The 17748-nt window shown below is 49.0% G+C and overlaps 1 protein-coding gene across 4 annotated transcripts in view; it reads left to right on the top strand.

Annotated features, from left to right (window-relative positions):
* Window positions 1-17748, top strand: part of HYDIN (HYDIN axonemal central pair apparatus protein) — a 298798-nt gene that overhangs the window by 213498 nt on the left and 67552 nt on the right. For 3 of the 4 annotated variants that reach the window (XM_070397848.1, XM_070397847.1, XM_070397846.1), the window contains 7 exons: window positions 2103-2314; window positions 7066-7203; window positions 10384-10567; window positions 12680-12821; window positions 15027-15186; window positions 16270-16899; window positions 17495-17725. In XM_070397848.1, coding sequence (XP_070253949.1) covers window positions 2103-2314; window positions 7066-7203; window positions 10384-10567; window positions 12680-12821; window positions 15027-15186; window positions 16270-16899; window positions 17495-17725 — 1697 coding nt within the window. The remainder of the gene's footprint in view (window positions 1-2102; window positions 2315-7065; window positions 7204-10383; window positions 10568-12679; window positions 12822-15026; window positions 15187-16269; window positions 16900-17494; window positions 17726-17748) is intronic. The other variant, XM_070397849.1, reaches the window with a different exon arrangement.

Here is a 17748-nt window from a genome sequence, read left to right as displayed (position 1 = left end):
CCAAGGGCAGAGATTTGTGTTAGTTTTCTCCACTAATGTATTCCTAGGGTAGTGCCCTGTGCATAGTACATGCAGCGTCAGGATTTATTTTAAAAATGGATTCAATCAGTAAAGGATCCTAATTGGAGATTGCTGGAAATTCCAATGGGAGGAACCCTGAGAAGAGAGGGCCTGTGAAGTTCGCAGTTCAGAGGTCACTGGTGACTTGGAACAAAACCCTTTTAATGGAGGGCTAAGCCCCAACACACATTTGCAGTTTGCTCTGGAGTCAGCAGGCTGTACCGAACAGGAAGTGATAAATCTGAACTTGCCTGTGAGTGTGCAACCCATACTGGATTGGAAGACGTAGTATGACTAAAAGACTGCAACATGACACAGTAATAATTGTTTCTATTTTTCACATTATTTTATACTTACATTATATTATCTATTTTTATATTTGACTAGAGGCCTGGTGCACAGATTTGTGCACCGGTGGGGTCGCTCGGCCTGCCCTGTGGGAATCTCCGACATCCCCTGAGGGGTCCCGGATTGCGAGAGGGTGCCTCTCGGGTGATGAACCCTGGAATCAGGCTCCCTCCTCTCTGGTTCCGGGTGTCACCCGAGAACCGCAGCTGCCAAGTCACTGCAGCTTGGCAGCTCCTGGGTTGAGCATCTGCCTCCTGGTGGTCAGTGCGCATCATAGCTACTGGTTGGAGTGTCTGCCCCCTGGTGGTCATTGTGCGTCATAGCTACCAGTTGGACGGTCAAACAGTTGGATGGTCACTTAGGCATATATATATATACACACACACACACACACACACACACACACACACACACATATATATATGCCTTTTATATATTTTATATATTGAGTGAAATAAATTTTTACTTTTTTAATAGGGCTACTAGAAAATTTTAATTGACACACATATGTGGCTCATGTTATATGTCTATTGGACAGAGCTAGTCTAGACCACTGTTTTGAGAAATTGGGCAGTGAAGGAAAGAAGTAAAATGATATCTTGAAAGATATGAAAGGCTAAATGAAAACTTTTGTTTAGTACGTATCAGAAAGAACTGGGTTTTTTTGGACATGGAGGAATGATGCTATGGACAGGGGAAGGTGGAAGCATCAGAGCACAGAAGACATTCCATAGCAATCAGTGACGGTGAGGATGGGCCAGGGCGGGGCGGGGCTCAGTGAAGTGAGCGGGTGTGGGTGGCAGGAGCCTGGAGGGACTGGGGGTGCAGCGGGATGAACAGAGGACCATGCCGGTCTATTCTTGGAGCAGAACTTTGGTACAACTACCCCACCCCCGCCCATCCTCCAGGTGCCCTATGAAGTCCCTTGTGATCAGGTACCAGGGGAGGGGAGAAGGGAGCCACATGAAAGGGTAAAGCAGAGTAAGTATAGTGAAAGCTCTTGAGTGAGTTCTGGGGCTTATGTGCCGAAGTGGTCAACAAGGAGTAGAGAGCTGAGAGCTAGAGAAACATGGAGGCTGCCTTGCACACAGCCCCATCGCATCTTAGAGTGGCAGCAGCATCCACTAGACCCTCTCCCCTTCAGGGCAGGTGGTACATCTGTGCCAAGTCAGAGGACACACGGAGACAGGACTTGCCACTGTGGTTGGGAGGTTACGAGGGGAACCTTTTAAATAATTACATCAACCACTGATTCTGAAAGGGAACTTCTCAGGGTGCTTAGGGGTGGCGATCTGATTGGAAGGCAGGACAGAGGTGAAACGAAGAAATTAATGTTAAAGCCATGTTTACCGATAGGCACGCTGTTGTTACTCAGCCTGTGTGTTCATTTGGGCGGTGCCATCTCATGCTACTCATTGGCATCACCGCTGCCTAGAACCACAGAAGGTCAGGTGTTGGGCTCCCAGGGCAGGGCTGTCATACACCCGCAGTCTCTGAAATGATTGCCCTCTGGCCTGGAGGAGAAAGTGAGCGATTAATGCGGGATCTGAGCAGGGAAAAGCCCGGAACTCCAGGCCAGGCTCTCCGCGGAGCCGCCGTCACCCAGTCCGCCCTGCGCTCGGTATGCCATCCCCACTGCGATTTCCTTCTTATCCTAAGGTGACTTTTCATATCAACCCACTCTCTCTTTGTAGCCCAGGAGACTACTTCGAGTCAACTTGGCATAGGACAGATACGACAGAGCAGTGAGAACCTGGGCAAGTTAACCTCAGAAACCACCCTGATAAACCCTGAAGTGAAATCTGCAAAGTCCATGCGAGGGAGCATGCTGTTTTCCAAAAACAGGGGAGAGCATGGCTCTGGGTCTCAGAAGCAGCATCACCAGCACCCGCCTGAAACACCGCAGGTACAAACCAGCGCTCCCCAGAAGCGGGCTGGGATCCTTTCTCCTCCTCCTCTTCCTCTACCTTCCTTCCCTCCTCCTCCTCCCTCCTCCTCCTCCTCCTCCTCCTCCTCCTCCTCCTCCTCGTCCTCCTCCTCCTCCCCTCCTCCTCCTTCTCCTCCTCCTCTTCCTCATCCTCCTCCTCCTCGTCCACATCCTCCTCCTCCTCCTCCTCCTCTCCCTCCCTTCCTCGTCCTCCTCCTCCTCCTCTCCCTCCCCTCCTCATCCTCCTCCTCCTCCTCCTCCTCCTCCTCTTCCTCCTCCTCGTCCTCCTCCTCCTCCTCGTCTCCCTCCCCTCCTCCTCGTCCTCCTCCTCCTCGTCCTCCTCCTCCTCCTCCTCGTCCTCTTCCTCCTCCTCTCCCTCCCCTCCTCCTCGTCCTTCTCCTCCTCCTCCTCCTCTCCCTCCCCTCCTCGTCCTCCTCCTCCTCCTCCCCTGCTCCTCCTCGTCCTCCTCATCCTCCTCCTCCTCCTCCTCCTCCTCCTCCTCCTCCTCGTCTCCCTCCCCTCCTCCTCGTCCTCCTCCTCCTCGTCCTCCTCCTCCTCCTCCTCGTCCTCTTCCTCCTCCTCTCCCTCCCCTCCTCCTCGTCCTTCTCCTCCTCCTCCTCCTCTCCCTCCCCTCCTCGTCCTCCTCCTCCTCCTCCCCTGCTCCTCCTCGTCCTCCTCCTCCTCTTCCTTCTCCTCCTCCTCCTCCTCCTCTTCTCCCCATCCTCCACCTCCACATCCTGCAACCAGGTCAGCACAGCTTCATTCAATGGGTGCCTTTGCCAGGCAAGCCTGAGCGCTGTCCCTGCACCACTCCTCCTGAAAGGAGGTTCATCCAGCAAATGTTGAATAGGTGCCTTTAATAGTATAGGCACTGGGCTGAATGCTGGCAAAGTGAAGATAAATAAAGCAAAACCCCCTCCACTCAAGCTGCACTAAGAGTCTAATGAAAGAATCACACCTTCAAATGTTTGCAGTAAAATGAGATTGGTGCCCTGGCCTGTGTGGATCAGTGATTAGAGCATTGGCCTGTGCACTGGAGAGTTGCAGGTTCAATTCGCAGTCAAGGGCAGGTACCTGGGTTGCAAGTGCGATCCCCGCCCTCCGTCAGGGTGCATGTGGGAGACAACCAATCAGTGTGTTTGCAACCAATCAATGTGTTTCTGTCATATCACTGTTTCTCTCTCTCTCTTCCTCCTCCCATCTCTCCCCCTTCTCCCTCTCTTCCATTCTCTCTAGAATCAGTGAAAAAATATCTTCACTCCTTGAGTGAGGATTTAAAAAATAAAAGAAATTGGTGACAAATAGCTGTGTAAAAAGAATTAGGTTAAACCATATAAAATTGCCAATATTCAACCGTTTGGGAACGTCATAGCAATTTTATATGGCTCAATTTCATACTAAAGGAATGCTAAAGATAAAAAACCATTAATATAAGTTGTGGGATGCCTACAAGAGAGTCTTGGAAAGCCATTAGAAAGCCAGAGAATTGAGCCAAATGCCAAGGAACTTTGAGAACAATCTCAGGAGAATAGCAGGTGCTGAAGCCAAAGGCGGATGGATGGCACTGTGACCAACAAGTGTGTGTGACGAGTTGTCGCTTGGAAAGTAGAGTCCAGTGATTGTAGGCTTCTGAGATGTTTGAAAGAAATTGAAAAAAAAGATAAAGTGTTCATTAGAGGGGCAAACCCAGGGTCAAGAGAGTTCTTTTTTTGAAAGGAGGTCTATAAAGATGGGAAGGAAAAGTATAAGGTGATGATCCACCCAAGAGGGAATGCCAGTCCAGAAGGAGACAAAGAGGGCAGGACCAAGCATCATTTCAGAGAAAGGAGCTAGCTTCTTCTAGAGTTAGTAAAGGTGAAAGCCAGACACAGCTGCAGGTGGCAGAAGCAAGGTGGAGAGCAGAATGTGGAGGAGGTCTTACTGGGTAACTTTAAGATGTGTGCAGGACCCTGGGTCTTTGCCGGAAATAGGGCGGAAGTTGGGTTGCAGAGCATCTTGAGGGGAGTGGGTAAGTACTAATATGTCCACTGTGAGGAATAGAACCAGGAATTGGTGGTGGACAGAAGAAAAGGTAGTCTAGAATGCTGATGGCCCAGCAAGACAGGAAGCCACACCTTCGCAGATTTCACTGAGTGGCTCCTGGCAGCCCCCATTCAGAGGCAGAGAGAGACGTTTTCATCCCTGCAGGGGCAGGGTGTGCTCAGAATAAGGGGCAAGGGAGTTGAAAGTGGCATCTGTATGGGAAGACAGCCAGGTAGGGAAGAAACTCAGAGGACGATAGAATGAGAGAAATAGGAAGAGGGAAAGGGTCTGTAGGTCTTGTTACCGTTTAGAGTTCTGTAGGGGTAGTGGAAGAGGCTGTTTTAGAGAACATTGCTGAGGTGGATAGAGCGGAGATGAAGGTCCCTATAAGAGAGGAGGCCCACACATTGGCTGGGGCAGGTGAACGGAGGGCATGTGGATAACGGAGCACTGGAAGGGGCAAGTGGATGGACTGGAGGCGAAGGTCTCAGTGTGACAGGAGGTATGTTGGTTGGATGGGGCATCACCCAGGGTTGAATTTATGCCAAATGATGTCTCTGGTCCTTACTTTAGTCACATGTTTTTTTTTAACACCTTGAAAACTGAAACCATTGATTCAATTTATTTTGAAACGACATCCTTTTAACCCTCTTTTCCAATATCTAATATGTGTTCTTTACACAGGAATGTATGGATGAACTAGAAGCCATCTATTCGTATTTAATAGGGTGTCATGGGGAACCGTTTCCTTTGCTTTGGTTCTGTCCATATGAACAGCGCAGTAAGGCTTTTTAGAATATATCAAAGGCAACACAAAATCCTAGTGCGGACTTCAATCCCCTTTCACTGAACAGGGAACTTAAAACCTGTAAAAGATCACAATAGAAACCAGATCTCACAGATCCCCACATGTGGCTGCCTGCACGGCTCCAGTGTGACAGGCCTCCCACAGTGCGGACAGCAGTCACAGTCACAGTCACTATAAGAGTGCTTTACCCAGAGATGGCTGTTTGGTCTTCTAACGTTCTCCTAGAGCAGCGGTTCTCAGCCTGTGGGTCGCGACCCCTTTGGCGGTCGAACGACCCTTTCACAGGGGTCGCTAAGACCATCCTGCATATCAGATATTTACATTACGATTCATAACAGGAGCAACATTACAGTTATGAAGTAACAACGAAAATAATTTTACGGTTGGGTCACAACATGAGGAACTGTATTTAAAGGGCCAGAAGGTTGAGAACCACTGTCCTAGAGCATGAGCTTGCTGTTAAAATTGCAGTCGTTAGTTGCAAGTGGGAAGAAATGTATAATATGTTATATAACGAAGACATGACCTGTAATATAAGGTAATTTATTCAAAAATCACCTTGTTCTACAAAAGCACCAGTTAGAAGTCCTGATCTTTTGAATGATGTTTAATCCAACACTTTCACTTCTCAATTCCATGGCACCCTCCGCTGTTCACCACTCACTGTGATCATAGCCTAGACTTTGCTCATTTTACCCATAAACTCCAAGATCCCTATATCGCACATCCTACTTTCCAACAACCATCTTCTAACTTTTCAGATGTACTTACTCATCAAAGCATCCAGTCCACATGTTCACTGCCTTCCACCCCCCTTCTCTTCCTTTCTTATCCAGTTTGGATACTGTGGTCTGTCACTATTGCCACTCCCTTGCCCCTTCCCCTTCTTAGTACTTTTCAAGCAAAACTTTAGCCCTGGTAAACCCAGTTCAGGACAGCTGAACATAGCTTCTTCTAGAGTTAGTAAAGGTGAAAGCCAGACACAGCTGCAGGTGGCAGAAGCAAGGTGGAGAGCAGAATGTGGAGGAGGTCTTACTGGGTAACTTTAAGATGTGTGCAGGACCCTGGGTCTTTGCCGGAAATAGGGCGGAGGTTGGGTTGCAGAGCAACTTGAGGAGAGTGACTAAGTACTAATATGTCCACTGTGAGGAATAGAACCAGGAATTGGTGGTGGACAGAAGAAAAGGTAGTCTAGAATGCTGATGGCCCAGCAAGACAGGAAGCCACACCTTCGCAGATTTCACTGAGTGGCTCCTGGCAGCCCCCATTCAGAGGCAGAGAGGGACGTTTTCATCCCTGCAGGGGCAGGGTGTGCTCAGAATAAGGGGCAAGGGAGTTGAAAGTGGCATCTGTATGGGAAGACAGCCAGGTAGGGAAGAAACTACCTATGCTCTTTCATATTCTCTCATACCCAGGTAATGTGACCACCCTTTCTAAATAGCCATTGGCCAACCCTGTCATTGCCCTTTACTCCCTTACCTGATCATTTTCTCCCTGGCATTCATTACTATTTGAAATTGTCACTGATTTGCATATCCACCTGTCCCTTTTCTGTCTCCCCAACTTGAATGCAAGGACCAGACTGGCAGCAACATTGCTAGGCTTGTGTGTTGTTGTGTCCCTGGTCCTAGAGGAGACCCTGGTGCATAGTAGGTGCTCAAAGAAGATTTGATTGAAAGAACAAATGGGTGCTGTTCAGTACATACACAAAGCACCTTCCACAGTGTTCCCACCCAGAGCTTATGGCAGTTCTTTGAGGAAGATAGGAATACCCAATTTTACAGATGAGCAAACGAGGCCCAGAGAGATGAGATGACTTTCCTGAGGTCACATGGCTTGTAGGTGTAGGAGTTGTCGGGACACCGAGCTGGGTTCTCACTTCTGAACCTTCTCTCCGCAGATTTCCTCCAGTCCTCTCCCCTCGGGACCCACACCGCGCAGACTTAGTGTCAGCACCAGCATCGGGGGCGAGACCGGGCTCCTGAGCTGTGTGCTCCCTGAGGAAATGCTTGTTCAGATGCTGGCCGAGCGCTTACAGGTGCGTCCACACTCGTGCATGGAGCTGCAGGGCTCACACACCTTCCCCAGGCCGTTAATAACAATGTCCCTACCTATATAGTTTCGGTAGGTACTGAGCCCTCATAGCCCACAGCAGCTTAGAACCCCGGGCCCTGGAGAGGGAAGATGGGTTTCCTCGCCCTCACCAGTCATTTACGAGTCCTTTTGCGAGCCGTTGTCGGTCTGCTGCCTGAAGCCACTCACTTTCAAGGACCAGTGATCAGAAGAGTCACGCCACAGCCCTCACTGGTGTTTTCAAAACTGTAAGGAGGAGCTGTTCAGAGTTAGAATTTGGAGGCAGTTAATTGCTATACAAATTTGTTTTTAAGTGAGAAAAGCAGGTTATGTTCCATATGATGTCACTATATGTGGAATCTAAAGAATACATTAAACAAACAAAACAGAAAGAGACTCATAAAAATAGAGAACAAACTGAAGGTTGTCAGGTAGGAGGGGGGACTTGGGGGGCTGAGTGAAAAAGGTGAAAGGATTAAGAACTACAACTGGTAGTCACAAAATAGTCACAGGGATGTACAGTACAGCATAGGGGATATAGTCAATAATCCTATATCATAAAGAGTTAATATGCTAATTAGACCAAACAGCAGAATGACCATCCGGACAACCTTCCGGACGAAGCTGGGGCTGCGAGGGCTGAGGCAGCTGGGGCTGCGAGGGCCGAGCCCCTTGCACAAATTTCGTGCATCAGGCCTCTCGTCTATAATAATAAAAGCATAATATGCTAATTAGACCAGATGACCTTCCGGACAAAGCCGGGGCTGCAAGGTAAGCCTGAGTCCCGGGTGCGAGAGGGAAGCTGGTGCCAGCAGCCAGGGGAAGGAAGGCCTACTCTTGCACGAATTTCATGCATCAGGCCTCTAGTATTGTAATAACTATGTATGGTGCCAGGTGGGTACTAGACTTATGGGGGATCACTTTGTAAATGATATAAATCTCTAACCACTATGCTATACACCTGAAACTAATATAAAATAATATTGAATGTCAATTGTAATTGACAAATTAAAAAAGAAAGAAAAGGAGCTTATGAAATAGTATATAAGGCACAATTACATTTCTATAAAAATGTATAAATGTATATTGTACACATAGTAAAATCTCAAAGTACATGTTAACTGTGGTTATCTTTGGTAATTATACATTTTTAGTCTTCATTTCAGAATTATTTTACAATGATATATTGCTTTTGTAAAATATATTTTTAAAGATATTAAAGAGGAAGGGATAGGGAGAGAGAGATAGAAACATCAGTGACGAGAGAAAATCATAAATTGACTGCCTCCTGCACACCCCCTACTGGGGATCGAGCCCTCAACCTGGGCATGTGCCCTGACTGGGATTCGAACTGTGACCTCCTGGTTCATAGGTCGACACTCAACCACTGAGCCACCCCTGCCGAGCAATGATATATTGCTTTTAAAGTCCAAAACACAATAACTGTTTCCATTTTTAAAATTTTTATAAGTGTTAACAAGATGAGCAGGGTTTGGGAGAGCATCACTTAAGCCTGCAGGCTGCTTGGGATTTACAGAGAGCGAAACCACTCAACAAGTCCCACAGCTGTGTGTTTGCTTTAGTTTTGCAAACTGGGCACAATATTAATTGCACATTTTTTAAAAATATATTTTATTGATTTTTTTTTACAGAGAGGAAGGGAGAGAGATAGAGAGTTAGAAACATCGATGAGAGAGAAACACTGATCAGCTGCCTCTTGCACACCCCTACTGGGGATGTGCCCGCAACCCAGGTACATGCCCTTGACCGGAATCGAATCTGGGACCTTTTAGTCCGCAGGCCGATGCTCTATCCACTGAGCCAAACCTGTTTTGGCTTAATTGCACATTTAAATATGATAAAATCAGACTTGAGGTTCCCAGCAGAGGAGGAATGTTGTTCCTGGAAATGACTTGTGTAATGTTTGGACTGCTGCTGTGTTACAGGCACCACCCCTCTCAACTCACGTGAGCAAGGCGGTCACATAAGTGTGCAGGTATTTCATGAATCCGGATTAAAGGTAGCGAATCGCTGGGAAAGCCCAAGGGAAGCCAGTAGAGCTGTGCTCCTCAGAGTCCTGATCTTTGTTGAGACATGGAGCCCACACGGTTTCTTTCATCCACAAGGTCTTGCTACAAAGAAAAAAAAATGCAGACCTGAATTAAGTCGTGTATTTAGTGATGTCGTTGATTTACATTCTGACACAAGATTCTTGCCTCGTCAAACACTGGTAGAAATCTGTCCCCGGCCAGTGGTGGCCAGTCTATGCACTGCACTTTGAGTAAGATTGCCGTGCAAAGAGACTATTCTTGAATGGTTAATAACATCAAAAGCATTACACTCCAAGGCAGTGACGCCACTAAGAATGGCCCATCTGCTACCTCTGTCCTTGCTGCCAATGACCCTGCACACAAGGACATCTTTCTTTGCATCTTCCTTCCCTGGATCTCCTGAATCTTCCCAGACCAACACTTTAACATGTAGTTTGTTTTCTTTGTTTCCTTAGAGAGGAAGGGAGAGGGAGAGAGAGATTGACTGCCTCCTGTACACCCCCTACTGGGGATCGAGCCCTCAACCTGGGCATGTGCCCTGACTGGGATTCGAGTACAGCTCGAAGGAGCACAGCTCTACTGGCTTCCCTTGGGCTTTCCCAGTGATTCGCTACCTTTAATCCGGATTCATGAAATACCTGCACACTTATGTGACCACCTTGCTCACGTGAGTTGAGAGGGGTGGTGCCTGTAACACAGCAGCAGTCCAAACATTACACAAGTCATTTCCAGGAACAACATTCCTCCTCTGCTGGGAACCTCAAGTCTGATTTTATTATATTTAAATGCGCAATTAATATTGTGCCCAGTTTACAACAAGTTCCCAAGGGTTTATAGAGACAGCATAAACCCTTTGCTCTTCAAGTATGTACGATGAAGCTCTTCCATGACTGACTGAATATTTTTCCTTTCTCTTGATTCTATAACAGCACCTTGAACTTAGCAGGTAGTCGAATGGTACTTTTATCAGGACTCAGTAGGTTTGCAGAACCACTTGCAGCCCCAGTGAAAGCACTGGCAGAAGAACAAGCAGCTCTGTAGAGAGCAGATGGCCCGGTGGCCATGGTAACTGCCTCTGTTCTCTCTGGTTTCAGCTGAGTGACTGCAGCCTGGGAGTGGTGTTTGACAGCCTCGACACACTCTTTGCTCGGAACGCGGCCATTGCTCTCCTCTGCCTGCTGAAGGCCATTGGCAACAGGGAGCACATCTACGTCCTCAACATGCCCCAGGATTACACGGGCATGAAGGCCCAGGAGAAAGCCAAAAAGGAGCAAGAAGGCAAGGCCCATGCCCTTCCGGACTGTCCTTCACAGGCGCTCACAAGTCTCTCCTTTGCATGTAGCATCTGCCCCTTTTAAATGCTTCCCTGGCAGGATAGCCCATTGGGCTTAAATGAAACTATTCCATTTGCCATCTCATAGGTGCCCCACCTCTGCCCCATAAGGTGGCTGGGAGTTCTTATTTCTTCCACTTTTTATGTGTGGGAACTGAGGCAGAAAGGACCTGTAGAGAAATTCTAGACTAAAGGGTGGACTTGGCTCTTCTGACAACAGGCATAGTCCTCTTTTGTCCAGGATCTCACTGTTCACACTCATCTTCTCTGGAACTACAGCTGACCCCAAGGGAACACATCCCAAGTCCCATCCTGACTCAGGTGACCGGTTAGCTTGTTGGTTTTTGTTTTCGCCAACTGTGCATTGCCTGTAAAACTAGAGGTGCTGCTAAACTCTACGAAACCAAGTGTACATTTTAGCCTAACATGTACCAGGCTGTGCGGCAGACCTTGTGTACACATTGGATGTCTTTAAATGGTGTGTTGTTCCCATTTTACAGATGAGGAAAATGAAGCTCATGGATATTATGTCAGATCACATGGCAAATTAGTAAGACCTTTCCTTTTTTTTTCTGTCATTACACCAGTCGCCTGGAAATAATTTTCACTGATTGAAAAATAGATACATGCACACCGAGTAATATTAGTGAACAAGTTCCCAATTTAGTCAGAAGCAGACCTAGCAAACTGTGGCCCCCAAGAGAGGAGGTGACACTACCCCTAGGAAGTAGATTCCTGCTCTGGCCTCCGCTCCATCCACATCACTGCCCTTCCTCACTTGGACTTCCCTCTCTCTTCTAGAACAATCCACACAAATCATAATGCTTTTCCAGTGAAGGGAATATTCACAAACACTGAGCTCTCTTAGTTCTTAAACAGAACTCATACTGCTTCCTTATATTCTCATTCCAGGGAAAATGATTAGGAAGAATGGCCAGGCAGGGTTTCCAGCAGGATTTCGACCTCCAGGTCCCTAGTTTTCCAGAAAACTCATTTCCCCACAAGGATCAACTTAAAAGAAAATAACTCTTTTCATTTTCTCAGTTATCTGTGGATTGAAGTTTTTCACAGTTGCATTTTGAAAAAGCCCTGAGACAGCAAATGTAATAATATTATTATATCCAAATCTAATTCTTATTGAACATTTATGAATATGCCAGGCACTGGGCTTTACATGATTGCTTATTTGAGCCCACAACACCCTATGAAGGGGGAATTATTATTCTTATCTGTTTCTGTCCCTTGGTAAATGTTGGGAAAAGGACTCAAAGCTAAAATGAGAATGTAAGGTGAGGGTATCGTGCCGGTGACGTGTGAACGAGAAGCCGGGTGCCTTTGTGCTGAGTGTGAACCACACTCTGGACCCGAATCAGCAGGCGTGGAAGATGATCCTGAGTTCTGTCGCCCTGAGCTCTTCAGTGGCTGTGCTCAGAAAGGGTGACGCCAGTGGGTGGTATATTTCCTGTTACTGCTGTAACAAATTACCACAAACCTGGTGACTTAAAACAATACAGATATATTATCTTACGGTCTGGAAGTCAGAAGTCCTAAAATCGAGGTGTCAGCAGGGCTCTACTCCTTTGGAGGCTTCAGGAGAGAATCCCTTCCCTTACCTTCCCTTTCCACTTCCTAGAGGACTGCTGTTTCCTTGGCTCACGATCCCTACCTCACAGCCCTCTGGCATTTGTTTCTGTTGTCACATCTACTCTCCCTCTGCTTCATCACCGCATCACCTTCTCCGACTCTGGCCCTTGGTGATTATATTGGGTCCACTCAGATAATCCAAGAAAACCTCTCCAACTTAAGTTCCTTAACTTCATCACATCTGCCAAATCCTTCCTGCCATGTCAGGGGACATATGTGTGGGCTCTGGGGATCAGGGCATGGGTGTCTTTGGGGCCACTCTTCAGCCAGCCACAGACGGAGACCGGTTTTGGGACCGTGTGAGTGAAGGAAGCCCCACCAGAGTAGGAATGCTGCTGTCACCCCAGCCACCTTTCACTGCCACAAGCTGTGTGTGACTTTCCTCCCCTTCCCATCTCTGTTCCCCCACACAGAGCAGAAACAGAGGGAGGCGCTTGAAAAAGAGAAGGAGCGTCTCCAAAATATGGATGAGGAAGAATATGATGCCTTGACAGAGGAGGAGAAAATCGCGTTCAATCGAGAGGTTCAGCAGGCCCTGCGGGAGAGGAAGAAGAGGTGAGAGTCAAGGGCTGGCCCAAGCGGAGCAGTTCCCCTGGGAGCAACTTCCATGGGGCCCACAGGAGCCCATCCCGGGGACCAGGGTCATCCTCCAGGGTGGCAGCAATGGCCACAGGAGACCGGGAGGATGACCGACTGGGAGCAGGAAAACGTCCTGCCCCTCCAGGGTGGTGGGTGCTGCAGCCTTGCAGGGCCTCTCTGTTCTCCTCTCCCTCCTTCTCTCTCAGGGGGCTGGGTGAAGGCTATGCAATGTAATAGGGGAAGGGCTTCTGGCCCCAGTGCTATCCTAGGGCTTCCATTGGCTCCCCCTGACCACTGTGCCCTAGGTGTGGTGACCGGGGACCACTCTCTTCATGTGGGCATGGTGGTTGCTCCCCAGAACTCAGCCATTTCTCCTCCTTCCCCGGCCATCAGCTTGGCCCTGGGTGGTGCTGTCCATCCCCTGAGGTCTGGCTGCTTCTCCAGCTTGATCCTCGGCCTGAGTGCTCCCAGCCAGCACTGTCAGCCCTTTCTAGACCCATCGTTGGGACCACATGGGAATGACCGGATCCCCTCCACACCCCCTAGGGCCCAGCAGAGGCAGGGCTGCTATTTCAGGCTCTCAGACATATGGGATATATGTCCTTGCTGCCTTCACATGTGCTGGGGGAAGGGGCCCCATTCCCTACCACTCCCTAGGATTCCAGCATTGAAGGGGGCAGAGCCAAGATACTTGGCTGCGATTTTACTAGTCCTCCGTCCTTCTGCCTTTTCCTTCCACCTCCAGGCCCCTCCCACTAACCCCTAAGGAGCCTGCAGGAGACCCTCAGTTCTTCTCCTGCTTGGTCCACTGTATAATGCCTGCCCTCCAGTGGTGTGGAGGCCTCATTATTGAATTCCAAAAGAATCTCTTTTTCTCCTCCAGGCATTGCTTTCAGGTATTCATCTCAAGGTGGATTTAGCAAATGCAAATCTGGTCATCAAAGCTCAGCAGTGACCTGTGTGTCACACACACACACAGACACACACACACACACACACACAGTGATGATGAGTCAGCTTCAGTGGGTGGAGAGCCACAGCAACAAGGAACAACCAGGGATTCCTGGAGATGAAAATAGATGGGTTTTGTCATGCCAGAGATGCTGTTCCCTCCGCACGTGTTCACATTGGTGCCTGGCCTTGGTGCCCGCACTGCCATTAGCAGCAGGGCAGGCACAGCTGAATTCATAGCAGGAAGGGAAAGAAAGAGAGAGGAGAGGACTGTGGCTCTCAGGTAAACACTGTGGTTCCAAGCTAGCCATGGTAGGGACTGCTATTAAAAACACCATTTCTTGCCCTAACCGGTTTGGCTCAGTGGATAGAGCGTCGGCCTACGGACTGAAAGGTCCCAGGTTCGATTCCGGTCAAGGGCATGTACCTTAGTTGCGGGCACATTCCCAGTAGGAGGTGTGCAGGAGGCAGCTGATTGATGTTTCTAACTCTCTATCCCTCTCCCTTCCTCTCTGTAAAAAATCAATAAAATATGTTTTTAAAAAAGGAAAGAAAGAAACCACATTAGCCTCTTAAAAAAACACATACCATTTCTTGCTTTCTGAAGATAAAATGACAGTGTAGGAAGCTGGGATACTGTGCAATCTCTGAGAACTTCTTTTAAAACATCAAGCCTACTTTCAGCCATTGCGTTGCTCTCCTTGGAAAGGAGTTGGAATAGAAATACAAATTAAGTGAGAACTCTTTTTTTAAAAATATATTTTTATTGATTTCAGAGAGGAAGGGAGAGGGAGAGAGAGAGAGAAACATCAATGATGAGAGAGAATCATTGATTGACTGCCTCCTGCATGCCCCCGACTGGGGATCGAGCCCACAACCCGGGCATGTTACCTTACCAGGAATCGAACCGTGACCTCTTGGTTCATAGATCGACCACTGAGCCGCACCAGCCAGGCCTAGATGAGAACTCTTAGTTGAGTTTCAGTTCATCAGTTTTGCTGAAAGACCATTCAAAGATAGATGTGAGCCATCCTTTCCTTTTTTCTTTCCCTCCCTTGTTCCTTCCTCCTTTCCTTCCTCCCTTCCTAGTTTCTGAGCTTTCATTGTTTTTTTTTTCTTTTTATGCCCAAGAAGACTCTGCCACATGTCCCCCCACCCAGCAATCCCAGGCAGGGAGGGGCTTGATCCTGTGGCCTCTGAACTCAGCTTTCTCTGCCTGGTTTCATACAGGGAGCTGGAGAGATTGGCAAGGGAGTTGCATGAAAAGAAGCTACAACAGGAGCTTGAGCGGCAAAAGGAAGAAGATGAGCAAAAAAAGAAGATGAGAAAGACAAAGCAACTAGCACCAAAGGAGGAGCCAGCCCTGAAGAAATCTCAGCCCAGCCGGCAGGTAGCAACCCCCACTTGCTCCTTCCCACGAGGAGAAAGCAGAGAGGCCAGCCGTTGTAACCAGCCCTTCATTCCAGCACATTCTCCCCCCTCCCCCCCCCACCCCAGAAAACTGACCCGATACTACTAGGTGGGTTTTAGGTTAGAGCAGAAGGTAGGAGGAAAGGGACCAACATCTGTTGAGCAATGATTGTGTGCTAAGCTCTGAGCTTATGCTTCGTGCAATCCTGTCATTTTTGGCATCCTGGCCCCCACCCTGCGAGGTTCAAAGACAGGAATCCCGTTTGAGGTTGAGAGAGGGGGAAGTCAAAATTCCAGGATCTCACCCAGTTATGTCCGACCACAGCCCTTGCCCTTTCCACTGTCTCTTCAAGCCCCCTGGACGGTGCTGAAGAGGCTGGTAGTAAAGATTTGCCTCCAGTAAGTTACCAAGTCAGCGACGCCCCTGTGCTCACGCAGGAGTTTGCCCTTGGTAACAGTCCAGGGAGTTCAATATCAGCTTGTCCCTGCAGAACAAGGACCATCAGTGGATCAACCTGTCAAGCTCGGGGGTCACATCTGTGTCCACTGTGATGGGGAAGGGGCCGAGCAGCCCAAGCAGCGTCCAGGTGGCCATCATGGCTGAGGGGTGCACGGGGGCTCATTCAGCGCTGTGAGTTCTGGGAGTGAAGTGACAGCCAGACTCCCAGGCAAGGTGCAGGCTGGTCCCAGTGGGTGAGCAAGAGTCCAGTGACCACAACACCCTGTGCCTCTCACAGGCACCTGAAAGCAGGTGTAGAGGGGCCATTCCGGGTCATCTTCTCCTGCTGATCCTGCAGAACACCAGCTCTCAACCACAATGCACATCAGAGTCACTGTGCCCAACGCCAGCGGGACCTGTACCAAGGGGGGCCACAGAATGGACATTTTGATAAAGGTCCCCACAATGATTCTTAGGCACAAGCCCACTGTACTTAAGTGGCTGGAATCCCGTGAGGACTTCTTACAAAACAAAACATCCTCTCGCTCTTTTTTCATGTGATTCTGTGATCTGCTCTCCCTGAAAGAACTGTTTTAAGCCTTTGTTCTGTGTTTTGCCTTCTAGACTCTTACCTTTTCCAGACTAGAAGGCAAGATGGACTTGGTAGAACCAAAAGCTTCTGAGAAGGACCAGGGAATGGCTGAGAAGGACGAACTGAGCAAGAGGAAAAAGAACCAGGTGGCAGATAACAACGTCGCCCTTGGGTTTTCCCTGGTCCAGGATCAGGAGGACAGCGATGGGGACCTCCAGAAGGAAGCCGACAAGCCTCTGGCCCAGAAGTTTAAGACCTATGAGCTGACTCTGAAGGATATCCAGAACCTCCTCATGTACTGGGACCGGAAGCTAGGCATCCAAGTGCCTCACATGGGGGCTGAGGACCTGACCCACGAGCCCGAAGACCAGCGCCAGGTCCCCTCAGGTGGGCGCAAAGGCCGCAAGGACCGGGAGAGGGAGCGCGCTGAGAAGGAGCGAGCGGAGAGGGAGCGCCTGGAGCGGGAGAGGGCCGAGCGGGAGCGGCTGGAGAGGCTCCGGGCGCTGGAGGAGCAGCCGGATGGAGGAGAGGTGGACAGGGAGGAGGACCACGAAGGGAAGAGGGATCTGGGTGTGCCATTCATCAATATCCAGACACCTGACCTTGACGGCTCCACCTGGAAGCAGGCCCTGGAGAATGACAAGCTTCCCAAAGGGGATCAGGTACAGACCCTCCTCTGGGATGGAGATGTAGCCATCAGGTAGCAGGTACTGTGCTAATGGTCATGAAAGAACTTCTTTCTACATTAACATCTATATCCCCTTAAATCCATTCATCTCTGATACTCCCCCTAGGTAAGACTAATGGCTAAAAGGGCCATGTGGTGACAATCCATAAGAAGTTCCACAGATCAGTTATTCCAACTAACCTCCTGAAAAGCCACCTGCAGGGTCGATTTTTAATATTGACGGTTCGGTGCTACATGCTGGCGAGGCCGGCAGATTTGGGGTGAAGCAAAAGGCTCAACCACTCAAAAACCTTTTTCCCACAAGCTTCCCACGTAACAGAAATTATACTATGAGATAGCTCTTATGTTCCTAAAAACAAAAGATTTTGCATAAACGAAAGCCACCTTTGGCAGTGGTTATCACAGCCTTTTGTCCAGGGACAAACTTTGTCTACATTAAAACACTAGAAAGCATCTGCTGAGAACATTGAGGGGAAGGCGGGAGGTCTGAGCCGCCCTGTTCTCTGGGGGAGGGGGGGAGAGGTAGCCCGCCGTCCGCGCACCAAATTAACGACGGGTTTTTCCTTTAGATCCTGGACTACTTGGGCCTGGGCTCCTCTGGGCTGCCCATCCCGCCTCCAGTCTTATTCTCCATAATCCCCTACCCTCTGAAGCGGCTGCCGTTGGCCCCAACGGAAATCATGAAGCATTTTATGTTTCTCATCCCACTCTCCGAAGAGCTGGCCCTGCTGGAGGAGAAAAGAGAGGCGGAATCAGAAGTAGACCTTTCCACGACCACCACCACCACAAGCTCCGCGAAGGTAAAGAGCGAGCAGCGTCCTGA

The sequence above is a fragment of the Myotis yumanensis genome, unplaced genomic scaffold (assembly GCF_028538775.1).
Source record: "Myotis yumanensis isolate MYYU_CA2020_CCGP unplaced genomic scaffold, mMyoYum1.0.hap1 SCAF_18, whole genome shotgun sequence".
In the NCBI taxonomy this organism is placed as follows: Eukaryota; Metazoa; Chordata; class Mammalia; order Chiroptera; family Vespertilionidae; genus Myotis; species Myotis yumanensis.
This window is presented reverse-complemented; position numbering and strand designations above follow the sequence as displayed.